Source organism: Penicillium robsamsonii, assembly GCF_028829455.1.
Source record: "Penicillium robsamsonii strain IBT 29466 chromosome Unknown utg000002l_segment0_segment0, whole genome shotgun sequence".
Taxonomy (NCBI): domain Eukaryota; kingdom Fungi; phylum Ascomycota; class Eurotiomycetes; order Eurotiales; family Aspergillaceae; genus Penicillium; species Penicillium robsamsonii.
In genome coordinates, this window is record NW_026643220.1 from 2,592,217 (window position 1) to 2,604,935 (window position 12,719).

Consider the following 12,719-nt stretch of genomic DNA (forward strand, 5'->3'; position numbering starts at 1 on the left):
AATATCACGGAATAGCACCACTCTTCCATATCATACAATATCATGCAACATCTCGCAGTCCCAATCAGCTCTTCTGTTCTGGATTTGTTGCGCCTGCAGCTGGGGTGGCTGGGGTCTGTTCTTTCCCATCTTTAAAGATCAACCCGAGGTTCTCGAAGTTATCCGGCGCCATAAGGTTCCTAGTCACACAGGTTTTCTGGATCAGCAATTTGCTCTGACATTCGTCACGAGCACAATTCCTCATCGAATTGTAATATCAGGTGCGTCCGTGTACTGGGCTGACGTACTTGTCCATTCGGCAGGAAAGGTATTCCTTGGCCAGTTTGCGACACGCCTCATCGTTGGTGCCTCTGTTCATCTTGATACACTTTAGATATCCCGAAATGATGTGCTTGCATTCTCCTATGGCGTCCCAGGTGGTGATTAGCTCCATTGTATTTGCTAGTCTTGCCGAGTTCCTTTCGGGGTATGGGGTGTGGCGGGCGTACCTTCGTGATCAAGAGGAAAGCTACCGCGCTCGGGTCTGCAGACAGATTCATTGGATTAGCAATTATGTAGAGCAAGAGATCCAATATCGTTCTTTCACGAGACAACACGTCGCTGGCGCAAATATGCACCCTCAAAATCATGCAACTTACGGGGATGGCTTGTAGTTCACCGATCCACCGCCGGGGGCTCCGAAACTCATTTTCAACAAAAATGAGCGTATATCCGCTCTGAATATCAACACAACAGAATTCTGGATTTGTACAGACGAGAAACTAGCTCAGTGAGGTGAGTATCAGTCGGCGAAAGCGAACCCAAACCTCCGAGAAACAAACAGGGCAAACTAGACAAACACTAATTCAGCCAATCACAGCTGTGGGATACGGTCGATGATGCATGAGGTCACTTTGGCGTCTGGGGAATAAGACTCGGGCGCTCGGATATGGCTTTATTGATAGGAAACTGGTTATGTGGGGTGTCCATCATACGAGGCCAGTGCGGTTTGCTCATTTTGTTGGTTTTGTTGTTGAATTCGCCCCCTCAGTGTGGGAGTATATATATCGAGTATCACCTCTTAACCCTGGATAAACTCAATCTTTTCGAACGAACCCAGCTATATCACTTTTTGATTGTACTCGTATCGACAACCGGCTTAACAAACAAACACATTAAATCATGCCTATGTATGTGGATACTCATCAGCATCACCTTGCATCCCCGACACAGGTATATTAATCGGGTCTATAGGAACCTCGAAGGAAGCTGCCAATGCGGCGGTGTCGAATTTACTCTCCAGTCCCAAACACCAGTTCCCTACCAGCTATGCGCCTGCAGCATCTGCCGCAAAGTAGGCGGACACCTCGGTGCTGTGAACCTAGGCGGTATGGCCGATAGCCTGAATATCATCAAAGGCAAAGATCTGATCAAGTATGACCCATCCATACCCATTCACTGGCACTTTCGAGCACAACATCCGCGGAGAAACTGTCATTTCATTTTATAGAACATGCAAATAATAATATTGCACCCACATATACTAACGTCATGACTAGGAAATACACTGCCATCAAAGACCGCGGCACACCGGATGAACAGCTATGCTCCTCCGAGCGGAACTTCTGCTCGAACTGCAGTACTATGTTGTGGGTTTGGGATCACCACTGGCCTGAACTGATTCATCCATTTGCCTCTGCAATCGATACGGAGTTGCCGGTGCCCGACGAGATGGTATGCATCATGAATGGATCGAAGCCGGCTTGGGCCCGGTGGCCGGAGGGAAAGAAGAGTGTGCACGAGGTCTATGGTAGAGATAGCCTCGAAGAATGGCATAAGAAGCATGGTTTGTTTGTCGAGTAGGGAAATACCATGGAGCATGGGGGAAGGGTGTGGCCAAGAAAATGATCTACTGAATGGGTACGAAAGTAAGGGACAAGCCCGAAGATACGAATGTGCAAGTGGTCAAGAAAAAAATATTGTTTAGTATTAAGCTAATATAAATGCCAAGTGGCTCCTGTAATGCATATTAGCAATTGATCACACCGTGAAATGAGTAAAATAATGGTGGTCAAGGAAAAGATCAGTTCTCCAAGGTGAAGATATTTTATCGACATGATAGTTCAGAGATAGAACAGTATATTGGTATTCATCATGCAATAGGAAAGGGTATGGGAGCAGAGTAAACTCACGGTCAACGAGCCAAATGGTCTACCTGGGGGTATTCCTATTTGTTCACTTATGTCAAGTCAGCAATGGTATTCAAGCAAAAAAGCAAGAGTTAAAAGCGAAATGAAGACATGGCATCTAAGTCAGGCTTCAGGTCAGTCAGCAAGAAATACGATTTATCCGATCCATAGGAGCCACATACCTCATTAAATCAGATTTTTGTATAAATGTTCATTCCCGGACCGAAGTCCAAGTCCAACAGTGTGAATAACACATTCATCATGCAAAGTATGACCATGTCGAGGAAGGGCAAGAGAGATGAGTGATGGAATTACCTAAAATTTCTGTTAGAAATACTGGTCTCAACTTGTCGATGCGACATGAAATAATTGTGTCCAGGGCAATGGGTCAGGTGACGAATTCTCAACAAGTAATCCACCTCCATACACCCACAGAGTTTGTACGCTCTGGTTTTATTGGATGCGGGAGATGGGTACGTTATGTCCGCCCGTTCGTTCAAATTTCTTCATGCAAGGCAACAGCCGCAATGGAGGGATGGAATTGAATGCAAGTGTAATGTACCTGAGCGAGAGATTGTTAGTCAAGGATCACTCAATGAATGGCTTAAAAAGTAATGATGTTGTTGTGATGGGTCAGACAAGGCTGAAACTTAAAAGTATGACAGATTCAACATGGATCTTCTGATTGAGGAATGCCTTTGCATGTCTATAATATAATCATCCCCGGGGGTTGGGATTGACGGAGAAAAAAAAAGATTTTCCTTACCTTTTGAAAAATTGAAACCGAGCATTCGCAGCGCTGGGATTAACCTCAGGCTTTGAGCACAGCTGGAGTGTGTGCCATCATTAGACACAGTCCAAGCTGAGAATAGAACAAAAGAAAAAGTGAGAGCTGGAGAATACCGAGCGATGCAGAAGGAAAGAAAAAAATCTGCGGGTGGAGCTCGCTATATAAACTAAAGCGGTAAACTACGGTAGACGTGTACGACCTTTGGTGTTGTTTGTCTTGGCATCAAACATCGGCGAAATAGCTGGGCCGAGAGGTGAAGTGGGTATCGTGAAGGAAATCATATGTGCGTGTGGGATGGCCAGTCAAAGAAGGTATGGTTGGAGACCCATGTAGCAATAGATACTCTGCAATGATAGAGATCACTTGGGTTGCTTGTAATGCTCCCACATAGTGCCTTCCATATTTGATCATGCAAGTACAATGTGTGCTAGGCCTTTCGCATCGATAGACTGGTATCACGACTGCTGGCAGGATGCCGAAGAGCATGGGCCTTGAGTGCTGAGCAACCCTAAAGGTTCTTTCTTGTTTATGAGTAAGGTATCGAGATACTCTTTGCCCAACTTAACGTCAACATAGAAGGACAGGGCCGATTGCAGGTAGAAACGCTCAGCATGCCAGTAGTAGGCGCTCGAAAAAGGCTTCTCAGCGAGCGGTATCCTAACATGATTGCTAGCATAGCGTAGTGAGGTGTTTCTGGTGGGAATGTATCAAAAACAAGTTCGACGGTCAGAGCCAGCAGCGTTATTACGAACACGAGATAATTGTCAGCACATGATTTCTGATCTAGCAAGGTGAAGCCTGTTTGTGTTTAGTGAGGTGTGTTCGTCCTAAAAGCTGGTAAAAGGCGAACACCACATGAAAACCGACCGCCCATTGCCGGCATAATGTTAGTACATCCAAGTCCCAGGCGGCTCATTGGTATTCTACACGGAGAAAAGTTAGCTGCGGTGAAAACCTCAAGCTCGTCGATTGAATGAGTTTCATACTCCTGGGTTTCATGTTCTGCACTCGGCCATACTATGAGATACGGGAGACGTCATTGCCCATGTCATCAACCCGAACCATAAATCCGAATTCGTCATCTTGACGTGTCTTAGATAATATGGATAATATCAATCTTTCGATTTGCTCTGAATTTCAGCTGGAGACTTTAGCAGCACATGAACTGTTGAACAATTGTTGACATCAATCAATACAAGATGACTACAAAATGGAAGTTGAACACGGGAGCAGAGATCCCAGCCATTGGATTCGGCACCTGGCAGGATGAGGGTGAGCAAGAAGATGCGGTAGTGGAGGCACTCAAGGCTGGATACCGTCACATCGACACCGCGCGTGTGTAAGAAGCCTTGTTTCCTGACCGAGACAGCCGACAAATTAAATTTATAATACTGACTGTTAAATAGTTACGGAACCGAGAAAGCTGTCGGCAAAGGTGTCAAGAAAAGCGGCGTCCCGCGCGAAGATATCTTCATCACAACCAAGCTATGGAACAACAAGCACCACCCAGACGATGTGGCACCGGCTTTGCAGCAATCCCTGGACGATTTGGGAATGGACTACGTTGATTTGTATTTGATGCACTGGCCCGTGGCTTGGAAGAGAGGCGAGGATCTCTTTCCGAAGAAGGATGGAAAGCCAGCTATGGAGAATATCGACATCGTCGACGTATGTTGCACTCTCATCTCTTGATCCATGAGTTCAAGAGCGTTGACAGCAAAGCAGACATACGCAGCAATGGAGCTGCTTCTGAAAACCGGCAAGACGAGGGCGATCGGCGTCTCAAACTGCGACAAGTCTGAGATGGAGCGCCTGATCAAGAACAGTTCCATCGTCCCCGCTGTGCACCAGATGGAATGTCATCCATGGCTACAGCAGCATGATTTCACAGCATGGCATCGAGAGAATAGTATCCATGTCACGCACTACTCGCCGTTTGGGAACCAGAACAATCTCTATGGCGAGAAAGGGAAGGACGGGCCCGCGAAGCTGATCGAAGAGCCCGTGTTGGCCGAAATAGGCAAGAAATACAACAAATCCGGTGCTCAGGTTGCTCTTGGTAAGTGTGATTTACCTGAATAGTTTGTATGATGCTGACCGCAGTGTGCTTTCACAGCTTGGGGAGTCTCGCAGGGCCACTCAGTGCTGCCTAAGTCCAAAACACCCATGAGGATTAGGGCCAACTTGCAAGGAGACTTCAAGCTGAGCCCGGAGGACATGAAGAATATTGAGAAACTCAACAAGAAGCTTCGTTTCAATGACAGCAGTGACGAGTTTGGCAGGGTCTTCTTCAATGATCTGGAGGGAAAGACCTGAGGTATACTGGTCGTGTTTGGGGACATTAGGAGATACGCAGTTATTTCCAAAAAAATAAAATCATACCCAACGAAGGCAGACAGGCTGTGCTGTTGTCCTAAACTGCATTTAACCAAGCTCCCAATGTAGTAGCTTATGAGGTCAGATCGAAACTTAAATCGATGGATTGTGATGTCATATGCAGGTAGAACGTCAATATTGTAATCACTTCCGGCATCTTGAAATAACAACATACACTGGCTCATCAAACGCGTCATGTTACCAGCAGCTCATGGATTTGCCTTAGTGACCCCTGCCTCACGAGGGTTGGGGCTCGCCTTCGCACAACAGCTCCTGACACGGACCGAGCTCCCTGTAATCGCAACAGGACGTAAGAACTGCGACGAAGTCCGAGAACGATTGCTGTCAAGTAAGGGCATGCCTAAGGACGCAACAGAGAGACTTCGAGTTCTCCAAGTCGATGTAACAGGTAACAAAGCAACCACAAGCCCGGAGATATATTGTTCTTGGTACTACAAGGCTAACTAGCGATCTAGATGAGTCTACAATATCAGCAATGGCAGACACAATCCGCCAGGAATATCCAAACACACCACTCAGGCTGGGGCTTACAATCCCCGGCATTTTGCATGCAGAAAAATCACCTAGTAGAATCGACTCTGCCAATGCGCTGGATAGCTTCAAAGTCAACTCTCTCGGCCCCTTGCTACTCATGAAGCACCTCTCCCCCTTCGTCCCATTGAAAATGTCACCAGAATTTCCGACAATAGAGGCCAGCTCTGCAATCAACTCCCCAGGACCACTGTTTTTGCCCTCGCATGCCATCTATGCAATGATGGCCGCTCGAGTCGGCTCAATATCCGACAATGCCTCGGGCGGATGGTATTCCTACCGTGCAAGCAAGGCAGCTGTCTTCCAATTGGCCAAGACTTTTGATTTGCATTTGCGCGCGAAGAGCGCGCAGAGGGCAATCGCTGTGGCGTTGCACCCTGGGACTGTGCACACGGATTTTACTAAGGACTATTGGGGAAGTAGGGAAATGCTGGAGCCGGCCCAGGCGGCTGAGAAGCTATTAGAGGTCCTTCTGGGGTTGCCATCTGACGTCGAAGGAGGGAGAGGGAGGTGCTGGGATTGGAAGGGAAAGGAAATTTTGCCCTGAGGTGCTCAAATCCTCAGGTGTGATTTCTGTGAGCAAGATGATTTCTTATTAGAGCAGATGTTCCTTTCGTTTTCGGTGGTTGAATAATGCCAATATGGTTCAGAATTGACCTCTACCGGTAACGGCGGACGTTCTGTGAAACTCGGGATAGTCGTAAATCCCCGATAAGTATTGTGTTCGCTGTTTTCCCTGTGATTCCGAAAGAGGACAAGTGAGGATACCTACAACGCCTCTTCTGGGCTTGTATAGTCACTTGTAACTTGAGGGCACATCTCTCACCGTTCTAGACCTGCTGGGTAACATTGGCGCAATTCTACATATTGACCTATGCCCTTTGGCGCGCTCACTTCATCTACGTCCTTAGAGGGAATTCTACACTACTGTTATACTTTCTTCTGTCCATGATCTTGCATAACCTGCTTCCTGAGGTGTAGAATTAGAAGGCTTTGTATATAACTGTTTGTTTGAGAAGGACAAGATCGCTTTAGTGGGTACCGTACAGCTTTTTCCGAGAGTGAAATGTACCGAGTTGTTGGAAAGTGCTCTGATCACACCATCTTTTCCTCTTTCCTGCCAGTTTCCTTTTGTCTCTCCTTACTATTCCCGCAGCCCAGTCTTGCTAGAATCCCGTTTCAAAAAGATCTTTTTTTTCATTCCAAGCTTCCTTATTATACAGGCCGGAAGGGGAAGCCCCACAATGTCAATGGACAAAGGTGCGGGGTACAAAAAAGCAAAAACAGAGAAGTGCCTGAAGATTCGCTGATTTCTATAAGACAAAGCAATCCTGACCTCCGCCAATATGACCAACAGCGCCTCGTTAGACAAGCTTCGGGTCGCCATCATAGGTGGCGGAATCGCCGGCCTCGCTGCTGCTGCGTTCCTCCGGAAAAACGGCCATTGCAATATCGTCGTCTATGAGCGTCGTGATGCAGGCTTCCAGGAGACTTCGGCGGGACTCGGCCTTGGAGCTAACGGCATCTCCATTGCCAAGCAGCTTGGAATTGACCGGAAGGAGATCCGCGGGGTGGTGGGCGCCGGGTACCGGACTTACAATATCCACGAGAAGGAGATAAGCAAGTCTCGAATTGGTGATGGGCAGGATGAAGATGCTGGTATGTGGCTTGTATATCGACAGGATCTCAGGGACGCATTGCTGCGGAGAGTCACCGGAGATGGGGATGGGGAGGCTATCAAAGTATTATACGGCTGTCATATTGTGAACGTTGATCCGGAGGCTGGTGTTGTTGAGTTTGAAGATGGAACCTCCGTTGAAGTTGATCTTATCATTGGTAAGCAAGGAAGCTGAAACTCAAAGGTGGTTTAGTCGAACTGACATCTTTCCAGGTGCGGATGGAATTCGTTCCAAGGTCCGCGGAGCCGTCATCCCGGCTTCGCATCCAGAGCCTACCCCATGCGGTCTTTCAATGTATCGATTTGTCATTCCAATGGATATCGTCATGGACACCGTCGCGACGCACGGAACCATTCCAGCGATGTACAACTACGACGACGGAACCTTCATAGCACTTATAGCTGCCGGAGATAAAGGTAACCGCAATGTAATTATGTATCCCTGCCAGGGACATAAGCTCATGAACTGCGTCTGCGCGGTCCCGGACTCGAGTCTCAAAAGCCCAGATAAGCTTCAATACTCCTGGAACGCCAAGGGGAGTGTGCCAGAGCTATTGGAGGAGATCCATGGCTTCCCCGAGTGGTTGAAACGACTCTTCAGGTGAGTGGTGAGCATACTTCATCGGGCTAGGATTTGCTGATGAAAAGCCAACTAGTCGCACCCCGCAAGTTGCGCTATTCCAAGTCCGGGACCAGGAGCCTCTGCCCACGTATGTTAAGGGCCGAACCGTTTTGATCGGTGATGCGGCTCATGCCATGGTGCCTTACCAAGCCCAAGGTGTCAATCAGGCTTTCGAGGACGCGGAGGGCCTCAACGTTCTATTTGAAAACACCTCCGACCGTAACAGCGTTCCCGGCATCTTGCAAATCTGGGATAGCATCCGGCGGCCACGGGCATCGGAGGTTCAGATGGGCTCGCGGGCTTCCCAGGCTAAGATTGCGACAAAGAGTGCAGGTGATGCCATTCTGTCGGTAAAGCCTTATGTTGGTATGAAAGAAGCTCTTGAACAGCTGGAGACGTAACTTATAAGAATATTCCCCTCAGGATTTTGGGGTTTGCCTGGAATGAAATAAATATTTGTTTCGAATTCAAAGGACTTCGGAGACTCAAAAGGTGATTCTCACTCCACTCTCACAATAAGTACAGGTTAAGAATTTCTCACGCTACCTACTACCAGTAGGCACTACATATGTAGTATGGTACGTTGGTAAAATACTTTGTATAAAGAAGGGCTGTTACGAATATTGTATGGTGGTTCCGATTTTCCGAGTTTATATACACTCTCCATCTTTTACTCGAGGTCTCTCCAGAATGAACACCCCCAACTCTCACTGTGGTGGTAGTCTACTTCCGAATGCCCGCTTCCTCATTGACACATGCGGAGCGCCGAAGATCTCCACCGTCTTCATAGCATCGAACCCAGCCGCTCGATAGAGTGCAACTCCGGCTGGTGTTGTAATTAAGTAGCAATCTCTTTCTTGTGATACTGCCTGTTGTACGCCCCAATCTAGAAGCATTCTGCCAATCCCTCTTTTCTGATACTGCGGATGAACACCGAGAGGGTCGAGATCTGGCGCTATTGTCAGAATACCTGCTCGTTTACACCCCATTTCTTTGACAAAGCATAAACTCACTCCATCCATCAGCAGCCCCCTTCTCACCAAATATTCTCTGCTCGTCCTCCATTATAATCTCACGCAGTTCGGCAAATGCAGCCTGGTCCATGCCCGCAAAAGTCCTTTTGGGTCGCGGTAACTCTTCCTCGTCCCCTTCAACGGGGGCGAACCACATCGAATAACCCACGGCCTTACCGTCTAGGACGTTGCCAACGGCGACCATCATCACGAAACCCTTCGCGTGCAATCTGGCCGATTTCCGCGCAATGCTCCATTGTCGGATTGCCTCGCTGCCAGATCGCTCGGGTATTTGGAGATGGGGCGGGAAGAGGTTGCGGGTGATGGCGTCGGTGCTGGGATCAAAGGCGAGCATGGAGAGTTCAACGATTTCGTCGAGGTCAGCCACGGATTTGCACCATGTTGCCTTGAAGGTCGCGAATTAAGCCGAGAGGGAAAGGAGGCTGATTCCATGCACGGGCCGTTGGCCCGTCTATTTTCTGTTAGTCTACGACTTTTGTATCTTGATAAGACCGCGGTATAAGTCTTTATCATGTCCTTTCCGGCAAAGCTCCGTGCCGACTGCGCCGCAACCCGCGACCCCCCGGCAACCCCCAAAAAATAGCCTATGCGCACCAAGTCTTCATGTGGGAATAAACACACTGTGTTTTACCCCTAGATCATAGCAAAAACCAAGATTCTTGTAAGGGGCCTAGAGGCGCAATATCTGATATTTGACACTTGATGTCACGGTGGGCTTGGGGACATAAGAAGGTCAATTGCGCATGCCCCTTCTAGGCTGCCAGACAGGACAGAAAGGGGCTCCTACATTTGCCATTGGTGGCCCCTATCATGGCCTATCAATTATGAACTTCATGAATTTGAAGCCAGCTATCGTTTTATTCGTGGCTGAGATTGTAGGGTCGCATATAACGGCCAGTGAAGGTACGTTCTACAGCGCTACTCGGGAGGCATGGCAATGAGAAACCTCGCATTGTATTTTTTAGCTTGTTAGCTGTAATCCAACTTCATCACCAGCTACTCCTTACCTTGGGCTCGAGCATCTCGCGCGCCTTCACTCGTCGTTGTCGAGATGACCTTGCCAATCTCCTCAATCGCCTCGAGCCTTTTCAACCAGAAATTCCACCGGTCCATGCTCATCGGTCCCGCCGGCCAAAGCCTCCCCTCCCTCTTCAACGCCCAGCACTTTTCACCTTTCTTCGCGCCCTCTCTGAGCCTTTCCCCGGCTACCTTTATCCAAACCGCCGCAGCAGGTACCTCAAAGTCCCACACTGCATCCTGACATTCGAGCGCCTCGGAGATGCACTCATAGCCCCAGCTCAGTGGCAAGAGGCCATCTTCAGCATTAGGTCCCGGAGCAGCCATTGCACAAGAAGCCTCCACAAAAGCCTGGTGTACGTGGGTCGCGCGCCTCTCCGCTCTCGTGGCTGGATCCTGCATCGCCAACACTTTGCGCCAGTGGACCTGCTTCCATCCATCTGACCATGAGTGGCCGAAGCTCATGAGACCTTTCCAGACTGGCTCGCCGTTCTCTTCATCTGGTAGCTGGTTAAGTTCCTTTAGCAGGCCGACGAGGGCGGGCGTGTGGATTTTGGGCAGCTCAAAAAACGCGTCTTCAATTATGCCAAATACGCGGTCTCGTAGGTCGGTCTTCTTCTCGGAGTCATAAGGTTTGGTCATGACTGCAGCTGTATGGGGTGGATTGGAGTCGCCTTTTAGGTACGCTTTGAGAGCCGCAGCTTGATAGGGATGCACCCCAGTCTCTTCTTCGCCGTCCATGGGTGCAGTGTGTTGGTCAACCCACGCGTCATCGGCGGCGGAGCCGAAGCCGTCGAGATCGACCGATTTGCATGTCATTTCTTGAATGCTGGTGTTTATGATGGTGGAGCGTGAGGGCTCTTGAATGATATTTGGGTCTTTGAGTGTTTAGGAGATGAAAGTAACTATGCTGCCCTGCTGGGGTGATGTGATGGTTATGTTCGAGGAAAGAAAGGAATGGATGCAATATCGGAAGCATCGAAGAGTGACAACTAGCAGAACTCCTAGACACAACTACTCCACGATCGAGAATATATTTCTCCAGTTGCGACAATAAGTGCATTGAGTGACATCATTAGGCAGCCAATGATGACTGATTTGTCGATCATCCTATTTGGGGCAGATATTTCACTTTTGGCCAGGCAAGCGGCTGTTTCTAAATATGTAGGCAACCGACATCGGCCCGGCCCCAACCTTCACTCCCCATTCTCCCCAGGAACGCGGACAAGTCAGTAAGCCTCATCGGAAAGAGTGCAATGCCCTGACACTACAACAACTTGTTCAGTCGTTATTTATTCCCGGAAACCGCACTTACTATCGTCTTTTCTCGATTGCATTGATATTTGATGAGCCGTACAACTCTGTTTTGGCCGAAAAGACACGAGCTAAAATCGTGCCCATCCCAGGCAAGAGACTTCGCGGAGCCCTCCAACGCACCTATTGATGTACGTTATCCCTAAGTTACCTTGAAACCTTCCCATGCCGACTGATACCTCTTGTAGTGGGATGGACCCAACGCCTCTGCATCCATCAAGTACGGTAAGAAAACTTATGACGGCCACGATGTTTTCCTTGCGACGCAGCAGGCCGTGAACTTGAGCCTGCTGAGCCCACCTGAGATGCGAGGCACAAATAGTTACCTGCACCCGTTTGACAACGATAGCAGCAAGGATGTGCAACTGCACTTGCTCACTGCCTGGAGCACGACGAAAAGCGAAAGAAGAACCCGCTCGTTAAGAACAGGCCTTACAACGGTGGTAGGAATAATGAGAAATACGGGGATGAGCGCGCATGCTCTACTACGATGGTAAGGCGTAAAGTGTTGATGACTACCCGTTGATATACTACTGTGATTTAACGACCGTGGAAGGATTTTGGAGCTTGTTAGACTGAGTAATTGCATGGAAGGGCTTATATCCAAGTTCGCTCACCAGATTCTTTTTATGGGGCGGTATCTTTGTATCCACGCCAATATTATGTCTATATCGAGAATGTAACAAGTCTAGTGTACAAATTTCGGCCTGCTCCCTTTCTGTGCGAACTTGCAATGGAATAATAAGCTGATTATCTCTTTCGGTTTCATTATAAACAGCGAAAGAGAGTGGCAGGCGACCCAAGCATGAGCTAGACTGGGATCAAGCTGCCGATGCACTTCTCATGGATCTTCTACTAGAAAGGGAGAATGTGCTCACTGCTTTAGGGCAGGAAGAGATATTATCGAGTAAGATGGGGAGGATAATCCTGGCACCAGCGGTCACTTGAGTTGCGCTTGTCTGACATAAGTCTGCTATTTATCGCTTGTCTCGTCGACTATCATTAAGTGTGAGAGGTAGAAGGCCTTATATGTCGAACGGAAAGTTACGTCAAGCTCCACCCTTACATCTAGTACTTCGTTCACAACCCTTCACCCCCGGAACCGGGTAGCCTATCTCACCTTATTCTGTACATCATATGAAGATGTAGTTTAGGCGCCTCATTGGAT

At 48.5% G+C, this 12,719-nt stretch overlaps 7 protein-coding genes across 7 annotated transcripts; 4 read left to right on the forward strand and 3 right to left on the reverse strand.

Annotated features, from left to right (window-relative positions):
- Positions 1 to 64: 64 nt before the first annotated feature.
- Positions 65 to 688, reverse strand: N7447_004234 (coiled-coil-helix-coiled-coil-helix domain-containing protein; the record flags this gene model as incomplete). The annotated part of the gene is made up of 4 exons (XM_057228509.1): positions 65 to 179; positions 288 to 402; positions 489 to 523; positions 639 to 688. 4 exons carry the CDS (start codon positions 686 to 688, stop codon positions 65 to 67), a joined length of 315 nt encoding a protein of 104 aa, XP_057087850.1.
- Positions 689 to 1,161: 473 nt separating this feature from the next.
- N7447_004235 (GFA family protein) lies at positions 1,162 to 1,842 on the forward strand (the record flags this gene model as incomplete). Its single annotated transcript, XM_057228510.1, has 3 exons — positions 1,162 to 1,169; positions 1,234 to 1,413; positions 1,539 to 1,842. The coding sequence occupies 3 exons, from the start codon at positions 1,162 to 1,164 to the stop codon at positions 1,840 to 1,842; spliced, it is 492 nt and encodes a 163-aa protein (XP_057087851.1).
- A 2,315-nt stretch (positions 1,843 to 4,157) lies between these two features.
- On the forward strand, positions 4,158 to 5,274 carry N7447_004236 (aldo/keto reductase; the record flags this gene model as incomplete). Its single annotated transcript, XM_057228511.1, has 4 exons — positions 4,158 to 4,297; positions 4,365 to 4,626; positions 4,684 to 5,017; positions 5,075 to 5,274. 4 exons carry the CDS (start codon positions 4,158 to 4,160, stop codon positions 5,272 to 5,274), a joined length of 936 nt encoding a protein of 311 aa, XP_057087852.1.
- Positions 5,275 to 5,529: 255 nt separating this feature from the next.
- Positions 5,530 to 6,433, forward strand: N7447_004237 (Short-chain dehydrogenase/reductase SDR; the record flags this gene model as incomplete). Its single annotated transcript, XM_057228512.1, has 2 exons — positions 5,530 to 5,743; positions 5,811 to 6,433. 2 exons carry the CDS (start codon positions 5,530 to 5,532, stop codon positions 6,431 to 6,433), a joined length of 837 nt encoding a protein of 278 aa, XP_057087853.1.
- A 799-nt stretch (positions 6,434 to 7,232) lies between these two features.
- Positions 7,233 to 8,587, forward strand: N7447_004238 (FAD-dependent oxidoreductase; the record flags this gene model as incomplete). The annotated part of the gene is made up of 3 exons (XM_057228513.1): positions 7,233 to 7,722; positions 7,778 to 8,165; positions 8,221 to 8,587. 3 exons carry the CDS (start codon positions 7,233 to 7,235, stop codon positions 8,585 to 8,587), a joined length of 1,245 nt encoding a protein of 414 aa, XP_057087854.1.
- Positions 8,588 to 8,893: 306 nt separating this feature from the next.
- N7447_004239 (GNAT family N-acetyltransferase) lies at positions 8,894 to 9,554 on the reverse strand (the record flags this gene model as incomplete). Its single annotated transcript, XM_057228514.1, has 2 exons — positions 8,894 to 9,141; positions 9,200 to 9,554. The coding sequence occupies 2 exons, from the start codon at positions 9,552 to 9,554 to the stop codon at positions 8,894 to 8,896; spliced, it is 603 nt and encodes a 200-aa protein (XP_057087855.1).
- A 662-nt stretch (positions 9,555 to 10,216) lies between these two features.
- On the reverse strand, positions 10,217 to 11,056 carry N7447_004240 (DUF3632 domain-containing protein; the record flags this gene model as incomplete). Its single annotated transcript, XM_057228515.1, has 1 exon — positions 10,217 to 11,056. The coding sequence occupies one exon, from the start codon at positions 11,054 to 11,056 to the stop codon at positions 10,217 to 10,219; it is 840 nt and encodes a 279-aa protein (XP_057087856.1).
- Between the last annotated feature and the right edge of the window lie 1,663 nt (positions 11,057 to 12,719).